Genomic DNA, 16,496 nt, shown 5'->3' with positions numbered 1-16,496 from the left:
TTCTGCTATTTTGTATTATTTTAATTATATTATTTTAATTCTGCTATTTTATAAAAGATTTATTACTATTATAATTCTGCTATTTTATACTATTTTAATTCTTCTATTTTATACTATTTTAATGCTACTTCAGACTCATTTACATCAACACTGTGATTATTGTACTGTAAATGCTCTTATTCTGTCTAATCTTGTACTATGTTCATGCTGTGAAGCACTTTGGGCTGCAATCCTTGTATGAAAGGTGCTATACAAATAAAGATTATTATTATTATTATTATTATTATTATTATTATTATTATTACTAAGCCAACAGGTTTACTTTATTAATACATCATAATTGTGGTATAGCTTTTATACATTGTATTGAACAAAGCAGCCTAACTTCTAAAATCATGATATTGACTTGATACATTTGTAATTATTAAGAGAGACAATCTTATGTTGACTTAACTCAAAATGACACTTGTTATAACATAATTGGGAGTTGATAAATTAAAATGGTGTTGTGCGTTAAGAGTTTTTAAGGTTGTCTCAGTTCAAGTAGCATGTAGCTGCATCAATACACAATATGCCATTTCGTTGTAGGTATCAGTGATCAAAATGTGTTATTTTTCAAGACATTTAAATGTGTCAGTTTTCCTACAGCTGCAACTAGATTACCAACCAACATTAATTAGGATTTGTCAATATCTACTAGCAAATATTTTCAAATAAATAAATAGTAGACTAGCCAGCACTTCAACATAACTTGCTTTTATAGTGGCTTTCATTGGTTGGGCTTTCATCAGGACATTAAATGCTGGATAAACCGGTTACAGCTTTGGTTTAAGCCTCTCATCCATGACATCACAGTGGTGATGGTGATGGTCTAGTGGTACGCTTTCCAAACACAACACTGGATGATAGTGAGTTGCCACCATTGAGCCCCTGAACAAGGTACTTAACCCTGAGTTGCTCCAGGGAGACTTTCCCTGTAGTTAGTTCACTGTAAGTCGCTCTGGATAAGAGGTTCTGTTAAATGACCTGTAATGTAATGTCCAACTCTAACCTGAGCAGAGGTCTAACTAGCCAAATGAATTGAAAACATCAGAGTGGTTGTGCATATTAATTATAATGCTGTTTTATTACAATGCACAGGTATTTTGTACAGTTTAAGGTATACACATAGCCTACATATTTAATAAAGGGTGATAACATTAACATTTGAAATTGCTTTGGCCCCAAAAGAAGTCTCTGCAGTGTTACATGATGGGTAAGAATACTTTTTGATTTTTAACTTTTCCAGTCCAGAAAAGCTTAAGTGACCTTTGATCATTAATAAACCACAGCGGTGCGGTCGGGATTTAAATATTTTGGGAAGCTGTTTTTGATTAGATTCAAGAGTTTTAAACTGTGATTGGTCAGTCCATAGTATGTTCAGCTGATATTCCTTGATCCAACTCCAATAGTGCTAACCCTAAACTAACCCATTTCCTTTGTAAAGTTTAAAGAATGCCTTTGCAACATGCCTGTTAATTCCAGCTTGTTATAGGCATTATTGTGCACTTGACACTGAGACATGAACATGAAGATTTAACGGATTATCATTTCACACAAGGTTCAAACACCACAACACATAACTCGGTCATACTCGTGTCAAGAGAACACAGGAAAAGCCAAAAATATGACCAAACGCGGCAAAATTGTTTCGAAATAATTTATTCAGTTATACAAAACACCTCTCTCACTCAGTTATCATAAAATAGGTAGGTCTTGGCGGTGTTTACCAAATCCTCTCGATGTCAACATGGATCACCCCTCAACAGAAACTGACAGCAGTTTGCGTGACGTTAAAAATGCAGATGTTCTAACCCTACAGTATGCGAAGAGTAATTCCATTGCTACTTTGTAGCAATGGAATTAAAACTAAAAATCGGATTCTGCAAGGTTCTCATTTTCAACAAGCAACAAACGGCTCACACAAGTGGGAAAATAATCCAGTTGGATGTAGCATTGCAGATGGATGCCTTTAGTTACATGAGAATCACTGCGATCACAGACAAACACCGGAGGAGTTTCTCAACGTTTCCATGATCAATTGGTCTTCCTTGACTTCCGCACACTACCTCACATTCTACACTCTTAAACCAGTAAAAGGAACCGACAATATGCTTGACAGAATGACATTCAAGTTATATTTATTAAAACTGGTTTCTCCCAATCTGAAAAACACAAAAACTACACGTAAAGGGGGGGAAAAAAACAGATGGTTGACAAACAATGTGGGGAGGGGGTTAAAAGCTTCACGTGAAGACATAATTCCTGCATGTCATTTTGTCTTGTGCTTTGGCCTTTTAAAAAAGAAAATGCATCACACTAGTAGCATTTGGCTGGATGTACCTTCGAGAGCAACAGCTTAATTAAAAAAAGGTACAAGTATTGATTTGACCTAAAAACCATAAAGAGGCGTTGTATTGTAGCCGATATAACTTTACTGAAAAGAAACAAAAATGCTTTCTGAAGTCTCTTGTTCCATTGTGTGCCCCAGCACGGTCCTTGTCTCTTTGCTGTAAAATGACAGCACATCTTCTCCTGCTATACTGATGTACTGGTCCAAAGTCTTTCTGCTGTAGCTCATTAAAATAGGACAGGTTCAGTTTATTTCAGCTCTCCCGGTGTTGTCGAGTATCCTAGTCCAGCGTTCAGCCTGGGCCCTGCATCAGACTGATCCTCTACCAAACAAAGAGAGGCTGATGGTAGTTCTATCACACGTGGAAGACATGCTGGGCCTTCAGACGAGCTCAAGTACCTGTGTGGAGAGAGAAGATACATCTGTTAAAGTGGTGAATTTACAAGAAAAATAGGAAAACATGTACGAGAAGAAAATATACTCTGACATTATAAAGTGTCAACTGGAACCAAATAAACAATTTCTGATTTTTGAAGAAGAAGAAGAAAAAAGTAGCTAGTTTTCTGTCAATTCACTGATTGATAGTGCTCTCACCAGGCTCTCATCATTGCCTGACAATAATCTGGCACCCGATGCAGCAGGGCTGTAGTTATAAGAATTATTTATGTACAATTTTCAAAAACACAAACCTTGATGGTTCCTTGACTGTTTGCAGCAATCAGTACATTTGACTCCTGAAAAACAAAAAGGATCATTAATAAATAAGTACATTAATAAAATGTGACGAGAAAGTACACAATCTATCTTTCTCATAACAAGAGATGGCGTGTATTAACATGATCTTTTCAGGAAGAGCGGACAGCAGTTGGTACGATCTTCCTTCTAGGACAGCATGTGTAAAATGAACAACAACAGAGTAATAATGAGGTGAACTCACTCCATCGGGCAGCGCTCTCCAGCAGACAGCACTGACAAACTCATTGGTGTCGTCTTCCTTCTTGTCCTTGTCCAGGACACTCTTCACCGTGTCGAACTTGAATGTTAACAGTGTCTTGGAAAGTCCTTTGTAGTATAGGTACAGGGAGTTGTTTTCACTGCCTGCACACACACACACACACACACACACACACACACACACACACACACACTGATCAGTTTTAGATTGGTGTTCGTCTAGTTACAGGGAGCTGGGTGCTGTAACTGCCGCGGGAAATAATTAAACACTTTCAGATTTTGTCCTAGAGTAGTGGTGTTCTTGCAGTGTTGCCCCTGCATGGCTGAGCATATATCAAGGAAATGCTGCATTACCGATTCATTTCAAACATGCTCACAATACGCTTGTTTTTCTTTTTAGACTCAATGCTTACCACAGGCAACATAGTCTCCATTGGAAGCCAGGCCTACAAAGTTCTTCTCGTTGATGTGACCCTTGAAGGAGCGCAGGCAGTGAGGTTTGTTGACGTTCCACAGCTTCAGCTGACTGTCTGTTGAACTGTCATGAGAAGGTTGTAAATACACGAGTCAACAACTGTCTTTGGGAAAAACAACAAAATGAGCCATCAATATGTCTCAGCATATGGATCTATTGTCAACCACTGCAACTAAAGCGGTCAGTAGATTACTGTTAATTCTGTCAGCAATTCTTTATTTAATCTTAGTCCTTGTTAATTCTTATCATATTTAGTCAACCTTTTATTCAAGTTTTTGTTGACAAAGTCTGGATATTTTTAGTCTAATCTTACTCAAAGAAAACAAGCTATTTTTGTAGTTTCAGTAAATGAAAACTAGTCTTTTATTAGTCAACAGAATATAAAGAACATTGTAGTCAATCTAGTCGAGCCAAAAATATCCCCTTGTTTCTTTCTCCCAAACCCTGCTGTTGTCATTGTTAACTTTAGCAAAGGAGGTCTTCAGCACTTGCAAGTAACTATTTCATACTTTTAACAATGCACAGAAACAGACATGTTTAAGCTTCTCCTCAGTGTTTCTGACATTGTTAATTGTTGACACGTTAACTTAAGTAAGTTACTCCTGAAGTCCAGTCGACTGTGCTCATTGTGTGCTGCCGCTGTAGTCCTGATATGGATAAATAAATAAAAACAGCCAATGATTGTCAACAACAATATTTAGTCTCGAAAATAAAGAGATTTTGGTAAAAAAAGAAAACTTAGTCTTGTTTTGTCTACAATATTGCATGTTGATAAAAGTCAGTGTTTAAGGACGTTGGTGCCGCCTCGTCATCGTATCGTCATAGTCAAGAAATATAAACGAGGAAATACAAAGATATATATAATAACTCTTTTGAACATACAAAAAAGAATACTGCTAAAAATAAGTCTGAACTGACTTACGCAGAAACAATTTCCTCTCCGTTGACAAACTTGGCGTAAGACACAGCCTTCCTGTGACCTTTGAATACCATGATTGGCTGTTTAGTGTTGCGTAGATCATAGTAGTGGACACAGTGGTCTGCGAGCAAAGAAAACAAAAAACAATAAGGTATGCAGATGGGAGGCATGAGAGAGAGAGGGGGGGGGGCCTGTTGTATGCGAGTCAGTGATATCCCCTAACCACCAAGGCAGGCAGCCACGGTGCTTTTGTTGACAGTTGCTCAAGTTTGTATTTCTTACAAGCTATGTGTTCCTGTTTTTGAATGAATGCTACACTATGCCTGCTCGCTTTTACTCCAATGCTTTACTAGAACGGTAAACCAACACCTTCAAGGTCAAGGAGAGGTTTTATTTTTCAAGGCTCAGTGGACTTGGACCTTAGAGACAGGGAATGAGGTAAATAAGCCAGTCAGAGTTTCTGTGTTGCTCTCTTTACCCAATGTTAGTTACTTGAAGTATTGTTTTTGGTGTACAAAAAAATACTTCAAACTCGTATTTCTCCCTTGGGGGAAATAACAGATGAAGTTTACAGAGAAGTTTGTCTGGACCACCAGCGTCATGACAAGGACAAACTGCAGTGGTTTGAGGTGCGTGCACCCCGTCATACTGCAACAATAATAATAAATTACAATGATGTATGTGAATGTTTTTGCCTGTGAAAAAGGGACAAATTCTCACAAATTGTCCAGACTTTAAACATCTGAAACAAACTGGACTCAACGGAAGTCCCGAGTCCGACCCTGAGCTGTGACCTGCTTGTACACTACGTATGCTATGGGATTTTAAAGTGTATTCGTATAAAACATGTAGGTAATTTGTAGGCTAAACGTTGCACTGAAATCTGTTACAATAATTACAAGACAAGAGAAACCAATCCTGATCTTACCCGCACAGCCAAAGGCCAGATGATACCTGGAGGTTGGACTGAACTTCACACAGCAGACATTGGCCTTGGCCTCGATGCTGGCCACTGAGTTGTCAAGATTGGTCGACCACAACTTCACTGAAACACGAAAAACAGACGTCAACATTTCCCCATGAGCTGGGAAGTTAGAAGAGGATTTATGTCGGAGAAACAAGTCAGAAAAAGCATTCCTCAGTTACCTTTAGCATCGTCAGAACCGGAGGCTAACAGCTTGGGGTCCATCAAGTTGAAATCAACACTCCAACACCTTTTTTCATGTTCCTGAAAAGAAAGCAGAGGGAACCTTAAAGAAAGGTGTCATGAAAAACATTATTGATAAATACATGGTTTTAACTAATAATCCATGTTGTCAAATGTGCAATTTACTTTGCATCGATCATTCAGATAAAGATAGGAAACTGACCCCTGATCACGGTGGTATAAGACCTAAGTATCATACCTGGTAGACTTTGGACCTCTGGCCGGTGAATCCATCCCACAGGATGACCGTACCCTCATAGTCACTGCTGGCTAGAAGGTTCTTGTGATAGCTGCTCCAGCTGATACAGCTTCAACAAACAAGGATCACGTTCACTTTTAGGTTTAAGTTCACAAATTTGTCACATTCTGTGCTTCACTCACCAGCTCGTTTGACTCGAGAATTAGGACGTTTGATTTCATTTGCAGCGGGGTTGTATGAGGTACAGCAACATTCAATGTGACATATTGTCATAGATTGAAGAAAACAGTCATTTTAACACTGGGTTTCCTGGTCTACTGCTGCCTCAATTGGGGTGTTTTATTTCCACGTTTTACAGTTTTAAAGGTTAGTTCAGATTCACCAAACAAACTCATGGATCGAGGCAGCGGTAGACCAGCAACTCCCGTATTCTGCGAGGTAAAATGACTTAGCTGTACATTGCTTAGCTTCCGTGCTGGTACTCTTGTCTGCTTCTCCAAACTTGGGGCGTGTTGACCGCCATCTACATACACTGACCTCATACAACCCCAATTCAAAAAGTCGGAACTATCCCTTTAAGTATGCATTTACAAATCTGAAGCATGCGTTTGATCTATACAGGCCTGCACAACACTACAACTAATGAGAGTGTATTTTAAAAATGATGAAATAAAAAAAGACTTTGCCCTCATGATCATACTTGTTGAATGTGTGTACAGCCAGAAACCCTCGACAACACAGCATTGTAGGATCTGAAAGCTGCCTGCACATCATTTCCCCTACCTGATTTTGGAATTGCAGGTCATTTCATTAACAGGGTAGTGGATGTCTACTGCATCCTGGATCACTGTGCCGTACTCAAACACCTTGATCTTCTTGGTCACACCAGCGATGGCAAAGTAGTCACAGTCACGGTCAAACTCAATACTGAAACACAGGTGAGAACACTGGATAGTGAGAGGGCTGATAAAGTTTATACTGCGAGAAAACTTGTTACAGTGGAGAAATAAAAAAAACGTAAAACCAGTCAATTATATTAAAAGTTAATAATCACAAAGAGAGACTTCACAGATCAGTACCACAGAAAGTACAGGACTAAAATACAACTATAATATTTTCCTTTTTGTACCTGGAGACAATACTGGAGCCGTTATAGAGGTCACTGGCGTATGAGAGGGTGGCGAGCGGCCGCACAGAGTTGTAGCGGGTGAACTTAGACAGACACTCCATGAAGTCATCCAGCTGGTTCAGGTTCCTGCCTTCATCTGAAAACAATAAGTATAAAAAACACTGTTCACAAACAACAATGGGGACATGAACTATATACTGTATGTTATGGAAATAAAATATAACCAAACTGAATGTTGGAGGAGATGTATGTCACTTTTATGAACCAAAGACAAAAGGTTTTTGTTGTACTGTGTGCCACCATGTCGGTTGTTTGCTTTGTGCCTTGCATCATGTGTCATTCTTCCAATGCAAAGATGTGAGGCTTTTCAAAAACACCCACAGCAAGCAGTCGAGTGTGTGGTTAATGTGGTCTTCATTTAAAAAGAAAAGAAAAAGAAGCAATAACTCATCAATAACACTGCGTCGAGGCAGACACTGACACTCATCCATCCAGCTCTAAGAACTGAAGCCTTAGTTGTGTCCTTCCTTCATTCAAATGCAGTCGAGTTTGTACAGAATCAGGACGTCAGATACTCATCTGCCTGCAGAGGTTTCAACACAAATTGCTGTTGTACTGTGAGAGAATGAAAGCATCATTCACTGCAGGATAAGTACCTGTGATGCGGGACATTTTGTTGGAGAAGTAGCACTGCTCCAGATCCTCAAAATGAGCAGTCAGCCTCTTCCTCCGTGACGCAAGGGTGCTGTTGTACCAGGTCTGTCTTTTGCCCTGGCATAAACAATTCCAAGTGTTTATGAGTACAGTCCAGTCAGTGCTAAACTCATACTGACATTTATTCTCATGAAACTCATTTATAGTTTTACAAATCCTTTTTTTGTTAGCATTAAAAACAAAAAAAACAATTTAAAAACACCTAGCCTTGACAGGCCCTTCCACTCTGACCACTACAGTGCATGTCAAAAACTTGTGAGAGCAATCCACAGTAGTTTGAATAAAGTGCAGAGAGGCTAGAAGTGAGTAAACCTATTTATGACCAAGTTGCATCCTTCTTTTACTTGCTTCCAAAACAAACAAATGCATGTGCTAGCTAGCTCAAGATCTTTACGACACAAGGCGGTGGGGCTCATGGGAAATACAGTCTTCATTCCGGGAAAACACTGCTTTTGTTCATAGGGGACGCCCAGCTTAACACAAAATAAAAAGTTCCTTGCCGTTTAAACAGATTCATTTAAATCCATCTAGAGGCGTAACAATCAAACGAGGGTAACAAGCGGATTTAAAAGCCATCAGCCAAACAGCGTTTCTCTAACTCACCTGGGTTGTTCCACCAAATCCTGGAGGCTGGCTGTAGTCTGGTGGCTCGATAATACTACTGCAGCTACTCCACAAACAAAAAATATACAGACATGTAAGGCCTCTATACGGTAATACAGTAGTCCATAACATCTCGACTATATGCACATGCTTAGCCATTAGCTAAGTAGCTCCTCCATAAAAGATAGAGTAGTTATTATAGAGCAAAAGGCAAAACATTTTCATAAGTAAGTACCATCTGTGCAGAGAATGGGTTTCTATTGCCGTCAACAAAGGAGCTGAATGTGTTCGGTTGCACTGTGATGCAGATGGACTAATTTGCCGGAGGAGATTGAATTTGTTAGAACACAGAGGTCAGCCGTACCTGGGTGCTGGTGATGGAGCCTCAACATTAGGCACCGTACACTCCGCCTCCATTATTGGACAGTACAGCCCGCTCATTTCCTGGGAAATTACAGAGAAATAACATGTTTTTCTATTTCAAGCTGGTATGATGAGTGGCTCCTGTTGTTGCCATTTCCCAATGTAACATGATTTCACAATCACGTGTACTGCTCCCCTCCACCTTTCCATTAACTGCGAATGACTGTTTGGCAACACATGCTGGAGGGTGATAGATTGTCCGTTTACCTCGACACGCTTGATGTCCTCTTCAAGAAAGTTGAGCTCTTTCTGTAGTTGCTCAAGTTGCTGTTGACAGAGCCAGAGACACAGATAAATACGTCTTCGTGTGGGCAGTTTTCAGGATCATTTCATGACATACAGCAGTAGAATAAAACTATGTGAATAAACACAACAGTACCTCTCTCTTGTTTCTCCTTGCTTCTTTGAGGAACTCCATCAGGATCTGTCTCTGAGCAGCTTGGGATTCCTAGTGGAGAGACAGACAACATACAGAATCTTGTATAACTACAAGTGATGCTGCAGAATACCTTAACTCATCCTCTAAAGTAATAATTAGATCCCACTAAAAACATCCTTTATTGCCAGTGGGAAAACCTGTTATGTTATTTTTGTTTCTAATATCTTTATAATGCAGTTACGTTTACTGCATTTTATCTGACCAACTATTAATCTAGTACAGGTACACGTATATTTTTACAAGTTTAAGTCATTTGACTTTTTCGGGAGTAAACTTTCTTTAAAGTCACGGTACTTTTACCAGAATAAAATATTCTAGTACTCTTTCCATCCCTGGTACTTCCACGCCAATGAAAGCATTGCACACTAAAGCTCTGCTGTGCAGAGAAGAATGAAGAAGGCACAGATTATTCCAAAACCCGGAGGTTTATGGTAGTTGGAAGATGCTTTTTCACAACTTTGGCTGGAAGTTTCTCATGCTTCGAATGTCTAGCATAACAAAATGAACCGAGAGCAGGAAGTCAAGTCATATTTTGGACTGCTGCTCTTATTTGGCCATTTCTTTATGCAGTCGAAACGAATAAAACAGTCCGGGTTAGTAAGTAAGGTACAACTTCCACTGCAGATATTTCCATCAAGGTTTGCTTAAAAAAGGCACAACAACCTTCAAGACACAGGATATGAACCTGTCATCGTCAATCACAAATTGAGTGGCAAGTTGTTTAACACCGTGACTAAAAGCAGACAAATAAAATGTAAGCCGTGTTGTAGGTTTTCTGGTGATCTTAAAGGTTTGTTTACATCAGCAATGACTTTAAATACATGAGTAACAAAAGGCCAATATTTCCAGTCATCCACACTACACAGACAAAAAGACATCTGGTAAACCACTTACATTCCCTTAGAAAGTGTGAATTTGATACAGCCAGTTTCTCAATGACCACAACATACAAGTCCTATCAGATAAAAACGGAGTATTATCTGTGAGATGGCTCATACGAGATCTGTAATCCTAAGGTTAGAAGAAACGAGGTGGATGAGGGGCCGAGTTAGTATTGTGTGGATCATTATAACATGGACATTTATAGTCAGGTGAATTAGCCGCAGCATGTCTAACTGATTCCTTTGTTAGTGAATGCCATGCATGACTTTGTCAAGACAATCCTGAACAACACATACTGTAGTTAGACATGAGTTCACAAGTTGATAGAAAAATAAACACAAGTGGAAGTTTTTGTGTTGGCTTAAAGATAATATAAATGTTCGAGCATTGCTGCAAGTCATTCATGAACCACTGTAGTATCAGCTGCAGAAAACATTTGAGTTGTGTCGCCAAAATAACGGCCTGAAAGAAGGAGAAAGCTAAAAGGATCTCAGGATTGTTGGTGGTTAACAGTTGGTTCCTACAGGGTAGGATGTTACCCTACAGATTGTGCTGTGCAATTATGCATTTAATTTGGGATTCTATGATTGTGAATTTATCACACATACATTTGGAATATCTATTTCAGTCTCAGATTTAGTCTACGTTCAACAACAATTTCATATGAGATAAGTCCTGTTATAGGCATGTTGTATGAGCAGATACAGCTTTTTATGTGTGTAGATACAGAGATACATAAATGTGCATGTTAGCCTAACCCGGTAAAACATAATGCCTTTATGTGAGCACATTTCTATAACAACTAAATGTCAAAAAATGTAGTACTGAATGTCTGATTCAAATGATTTCTCGAGTGTCTGTCTGGAGTCATCACAGACACAACACACTGGGATATTTCCGATTTCTTTTTTTCTTTAATTACGGCCCCTTTTCACCATCACTGTGCCTCATTATGTGCACTCAATCAACATTCGGACAGCAGCCAATTATGATGATATATTATATAATATTTTACACATCCAGCAACTATTCCTGTAATAATAGAGGACACTGACCCCATAAATATGTCGAAGTCAATCTGCGGTGTAAACAACGATGATTTAATCTCACTGCCTGGTGTTTTAACACCAATGACTCAGCCTCTTTGGAGACATGCGGGTTGCGAATTAAATGTGTCCGCTAAAAGTGTCTCCAGCCAAGCTGCTGGCGTAGTGCAGCTGACCAGGATGACTCCACTTAGAGAATAAGATAATTTTGGTGAACTTTGGATGTTACCATCCAAGAGAACACCAATCAATCATGTTGCCCAAGTAAACAACTCCAAAACAACAGCTGAAGAAATGTGATGCCTAAATTCTACAAGCAATATCATGGCTGACCATGCAGCCAGTGTCAGGGCTGCAACGATTAGTTGACTAATGACAGACAAATAAATAGCTGACTATTTTGATAAATCAATTGACTGTTAAAGTAATGTTTCATTCAAAAATGTCAGAAAATTCTGTTTTCAGACTTTCAAATGTGAAGATTTCCTGCTCTTTGTTTTGCACCATATTATGAATATGAATAACTGAATATCTTTGGTTTTGGGACTGAAAAGAACAGACATTTAGACTTACAGTAAGTCAACAGGATAGCTTGTGGCTCCTACTTCTCTTTTCCTGTAACTAGTTTTCATATCACACGGATTGTGAAGAAATAAGGGGATGTTCCAGGCTATTCTGAGAGAGTGATGTGCACCAGCTTTTACTGCATTTACTCAGTAAGTGTAATCCAGGACCACACATACCCTCTGTCGGAAGGACCATGTCAAGCATTAGTGAATAATACTATTCTTACTTTATACACAGCCTAAAGCATCTGCAGATATAATATGGTGCAACTGATGGAAGATGTAATTCCTAGATATGTCAGTCCTCGTGCTGTCCTCTCTCAAATACAAAACACATTCACATGACAAGCCCTCCGTCAAAAACGTTGCTCATTGGTCAGGCCGAAAATAAATAAATAATAAATGAAAATTCAAGACCGTTGAAAATGAAATTAATACGTTTTATGGCCAATTTCCCCTTTCATGACAACTGTAAAGTCTAGGACTGTAAATGATATTAAGGCTTAAAAGGTATGCATAAATAACCGCGTGGCAGCTTTGAGTGACAGGTCAGTGTTCAGTTGTACTGAAAAGACATTCTAAAGAGTTGGCTGTTATTTAAGCTTTATGAGTCATTTGTGACTCAAATAATCATCATTATACTTTTTATCATGGAGTATTTTCCAGCCCTATGTGAATCTAAGCAGCCAGGAGGCCGATGCAAAATGCAAGAAATTCTCAGTCTTAAAGAGTTACTTACCGCCTCCAGCTGCTTCTTCTTCTGGACCAGGAGCTCCAGCATCAGATTGACATTTGCCAGGTCCAAGTTCTCCTGGTCAGGACTCAACACATCCTGGAACACCTGCCACCGAGACCCATTCTGTGAGTCAGAGACACTGATCACTTACACGTAACAGACTTTTCTAAAAAACGTGAGTGAAAATCAGTGTGCGGGAGTTGAACAGGATTCACAGGTAGACGAAATGGTACAGTATGCATGAGCTGTACTTACAGGATGATCCAGTTTCAGTCTCTTCTCCTCTGACCTTTGTTTTTGTTTGAGGATCAGTTCATTTACTGGAAGATGGGGACATGGGGTGTAGTAGGTGGTAGGGAAGAGGTAAATGAAAAAGGTGGAAACGCTATGCAAGTATATGATATAAGAATAGCTGTATATACACTAGACAATATTCCAAACAAAGACAATCTAATGACATCATTCTAAGATCATTATGTTGTACAGTACAGTGGATATACTAACTGTGTCTTGACATGAAACTATGAATGTTCTGCAACAGCTTTACCATTTCAGAATTGTTTTCTGATCATCAGTGAAAACAGAAACAACCTAACCAACATCTTACACATAAGCAAGCCTCAACTTTTTGACTCAAAATACCTACCAAGAAAGTTTGGGTAAAGCTGATCCACGTTATCGACAATATAGTTACACTTGGGACATCTGTTGCTGTCCTCCAGACTCTGGCGGATACACTTGAAACTGCAGGAGGGAGACACAACTGAATAAAACTGTGGACAATACGGAAACCGTGCAAGGAAATGAGGACAAAAGAACACTTTTACAGTACGAGTTACTAGTATTTAAGTTAAGCCATACCTAAAATGTGCTAAAAGTGCTGAAATGCCAGCGTAAACCACCATGCCAAGCAGACAAGTTTGGCTTCTCTATTCTTATGTTGCTTTTGTACATGTTTTAGGAAATGCGTAATCAGTTTATGTTTAAATTCCTGTGTGATAACGGTAGTCACTCCATCGCCATGCACACATTCAGTCTTCTGCTCATTCATGCCAAATCTTCTGCCATATTAATCTAAGAATGTCTATTAAAACAAATGTGCAAAAGGCAAAACAATGACTTGTTGAAGTTGGAAACTATAAACCTGGTTTTAGGTGGCAGAGAGGAACGTTTGTCTTCACAACTTCACAATCATTTACACATTAAATGTATTTTTGTTGGCAAAGGTCTTTGACAAACACACATGTTTATTAATGACAAGCCCACTTTCTTTCTACATGTTGCTCTGCTGGGAAACAGCTCAACTGGTTTGTCAATATTCTCAAACAAACTTCAAATCCTTTGCTTGGAAACAGCTATCCCACTCTGTCTCAGCTACAACTGAACACTTACCAAAAACTGTGCCCACACTTTGTCATGTGTGCCTCTTCTATCATCTCGAAGCAAATGGGACTGTAAAAGTAGACAAAAAGCCATGTTAGCTGCATGTTAAAGTTTAGCTTTCTAACTTTTGAAACACTGACAGTTAGCTTTAAATACCCTGCAAATACAATATACAGAACATAACATTTTCCAAAAAGCAGAAGAGACAACTGACCAGACAAAATCGTTGCTTTTATCTTCGTATGAATTCAAGAGGCCATTGTAAAGGGGTGCTTGGTGGAGGGATTTCTTTCGGCTACCTGGGGTCGCAGTGGGTCTACTCAGAGAAGAAAAACCGCCCCGAGACGACGGTACGGCGGCCAAACTTGGCACCGACAAGCTACCGTCGCTGGCTCCTGCCAAGGTCCGGGAGGGCACAACATTTCCAGAATTGTTACCATTACTTGTGACGGCGCTGCTTCCACCGCTGCTGTTTGAGTTCCCAGTGCCTCCTGTACTACTGCTGCTACTCGTGCTGGGCACTGAACTCGCCCCACCGGCGCTTTGCTGTGGCCGGTTGCCTGACATCATGCGAGGCCGACTAGAAACTCTCCAAAATCCGCTGCGTTGCTGTTCAAAGCATCCGGGACAGTGCTGCTATTTGGCTACTTTAGCGGGTTGGCTAGCTAGCTAGCTGGCTTGCTTATATGCTAGCATCCTGGGAGAAAGCAACAGTGGCCAAACATCCAGCGTATTTCAACGTGACCGTCGGTGTGTGCCTCACTTTTTACACTGACGGCGTGTTAGAAACTCACTGATATATAAAGGATAACAGACATGGGCATTGAAACGGCCAATAAAACATCCACAACTGCGTTGTTCAGGAGATTAGCCGGCTAGCTAGTGTTTGCTACGGAGAGGACTCTGTTGAGTTTCCTCGATTACCCCAGGTACCCGGTGTGCGCCCGGCTTTCAGCTACCTCCCCCTAGCGTCAAGGAGTTTAACTGCGCTGATGCAAATATGCATAGCCTGCCCTACTGTACTTTGTTGGACAACTTCATTATTTAATTTAAGTAAATAAGCAAGTACTTCATGGCAAGTTGTGAGGCTGTGGTTTGTGGTGCTTTTGTACTGGGTTCTTTTTTAAATTATTTTTAGTGTTTTTTTCTTCTCATACATGTAACTGAACTGAATAATGAAATCTTGAGCAGGGTTGTTCACTCTTGACCTTAAAAACTTTGCGTGACAAAAGATTCTCACCTCAAAGATCCAGTTACTGTCTTTTTCTGTGCTTTCATTTACATCTGCATCCGATGCAGTGAAAAGCTCAGACGAATAGCTAAATAGACATTTTAGTTGAAAGTATTTTGCCACAGTTGAATCCAATACATGTAAATTAAGCAAACATGTAAAATAGTAGTCTCGACAAAATCATCAAAGTAGGAAGGCATTTAATGAAGACATTTTTGCATTGACATAGACTATTGTAATAGTTTTAGACTTAAACCAAATTTAGATGTTCAGTTTCTTGGTATTTGGCAACGTGCATGCTAAATAATTTCCTATCATTACACCAAAATTCCCAGTTCAAACTTGAGATAAGCAACAGCCAGTAAACAAACTGTATAGAGGTATACTTCTGTGTAATCTGATCAAAATGTTGCATCAAATAAAAACTAATTAAATAAATTCCCATATATATCATGTTGTATGTCGTAATCAATATCCTATATTTAATAAAAGGCCAATATATCAGCAAACTGAGAAGATTAACATGGAAGACCAGAATACTGGGAGAAAGTTGCTTCATAACTCCAAAGCTCTATTAGAAATACAATATGTTATGTTATATCAATGGAACATTTCTGCTCAACACAACCACTTCTAAAATGGTACAGCTCTTACGTTTTTTTAATCTAAATTGTATTGTATATTTCTAGTATTTTATTATTTTCATATTTTTATTTTCTTCTTTATTTATGTTTTATTGTACATATTATTTTATTTTATTTATGTTATGCACCAACACTTTAAAGCAAATTCCTTGTATGTGAAAACCTACTTGGCAATAAATCGGATTCTTATTCTCATGACCCCTCAGAGGCTAAAAATGACAAGTCCCTCTCAGAAGATTATTGGAACATTATAATTATACCTCAGGAGGTCAAATCCTTAAAGCACATTGAGCACAGACAGACACACAAGTTCCTTTTGGAATATTATAAAGATTTCAGTCTACCATAGAAATACAGAGTGTCTCCTCATGTTTGTCATTTGTTTTCCAGATAATATTGCCTTTACATGAAAAACAAGCAGGTAGGTCACATCCACAAAGCGTAGCCAGCACCCGAGCCAAGAAAAACAGTGTCATGTCATCCAAGCATCCACCTGCAGCTCTGCAAATAAAACCTAAGGAGCAGTAACGTATTCACGCTCACAGTTTATCCAG

General features: G+C 39.2%; 1 protein-coding gene across 2 annotated transcripts; it reads right to left on the bottom strand.

The window, feature by feature from the left end:
• Nucleotides 1-2,130: 2,130 nt before the first annotated feature.
• cop1 (COP1 E3 ubiquitin ligase) lies at nucleotides 2,131-15,015 on the bottom strand. Of its 2 annotated transcripts, none has more exons than XM_029454051.1 (20): nucleotides 14,282-15,015; nucleotides 14,077-14,136; nucleotides 13,331-13,428; nucleotides 12,940-13,004; nucleotides 12,688-12,807; nucleotides 9,395-9,463; nucleotides 9,223-9,282; nucleotides 8,957-9,036; nucleotides 8,593-8,656; nucleotides 7,932-8,046; nucleotides 7,276-7,411; nucleotides 6,930-7,073; nucleotides 6,147-6,255; nucleotides 5,887-5,968; nucleotides 5,669-5,785; nucleotides 4,744-4,861; nucleotides 3,760-3,884; nucleotides 3,330-3,490; nucleotides 3,082-3,126; nucleotides 2,131-2,791 (listed from the first exon to the last, which is right to left on the bottom strand). In XM_029454051.1, exons 1-20 carry the CDS (start codon nucleotides 14,635-14,637, stop codon nucleotides 2,774-2,776), a joined length of 2,142 nt encoding a protein of 713 aa, XP_029309911.1. In that variant the 5' UTR covers nucleotides 14,638-15,015; the 3' UTR covers nucleotides 2,131-2,773. The 2 variants fall into 2 exon arrangements, with proteins under 2 accessions (XP_029309911.1, XP_029309912.1); XM_029454052.1 differs by having other exon boundaries at nucleotides 12,688-12,789.
• Between the last annotated feature and the right edge of the window lie 1,481 nt (nucleotides 15,016-16,496).

This window comes from Cottoperca gobio, chromosome 17 (assembly GCF_900634415.1).
Source record: "Cottoperca gobio chromosome 17, fCotGob3.1, whole genome shotgun sequence".
In the NCBI taxonomy this organism is placed as follows: domain Eukaryota; kingdom Metazoa; phylum Chordata; class Actinopteri; order Perciformes; family Bovichtidae; genus Cottoperca; species Cottoperca gobio.
This window is presented reverse-complemented; position numbering and strand designations above follow the sequence as displayed.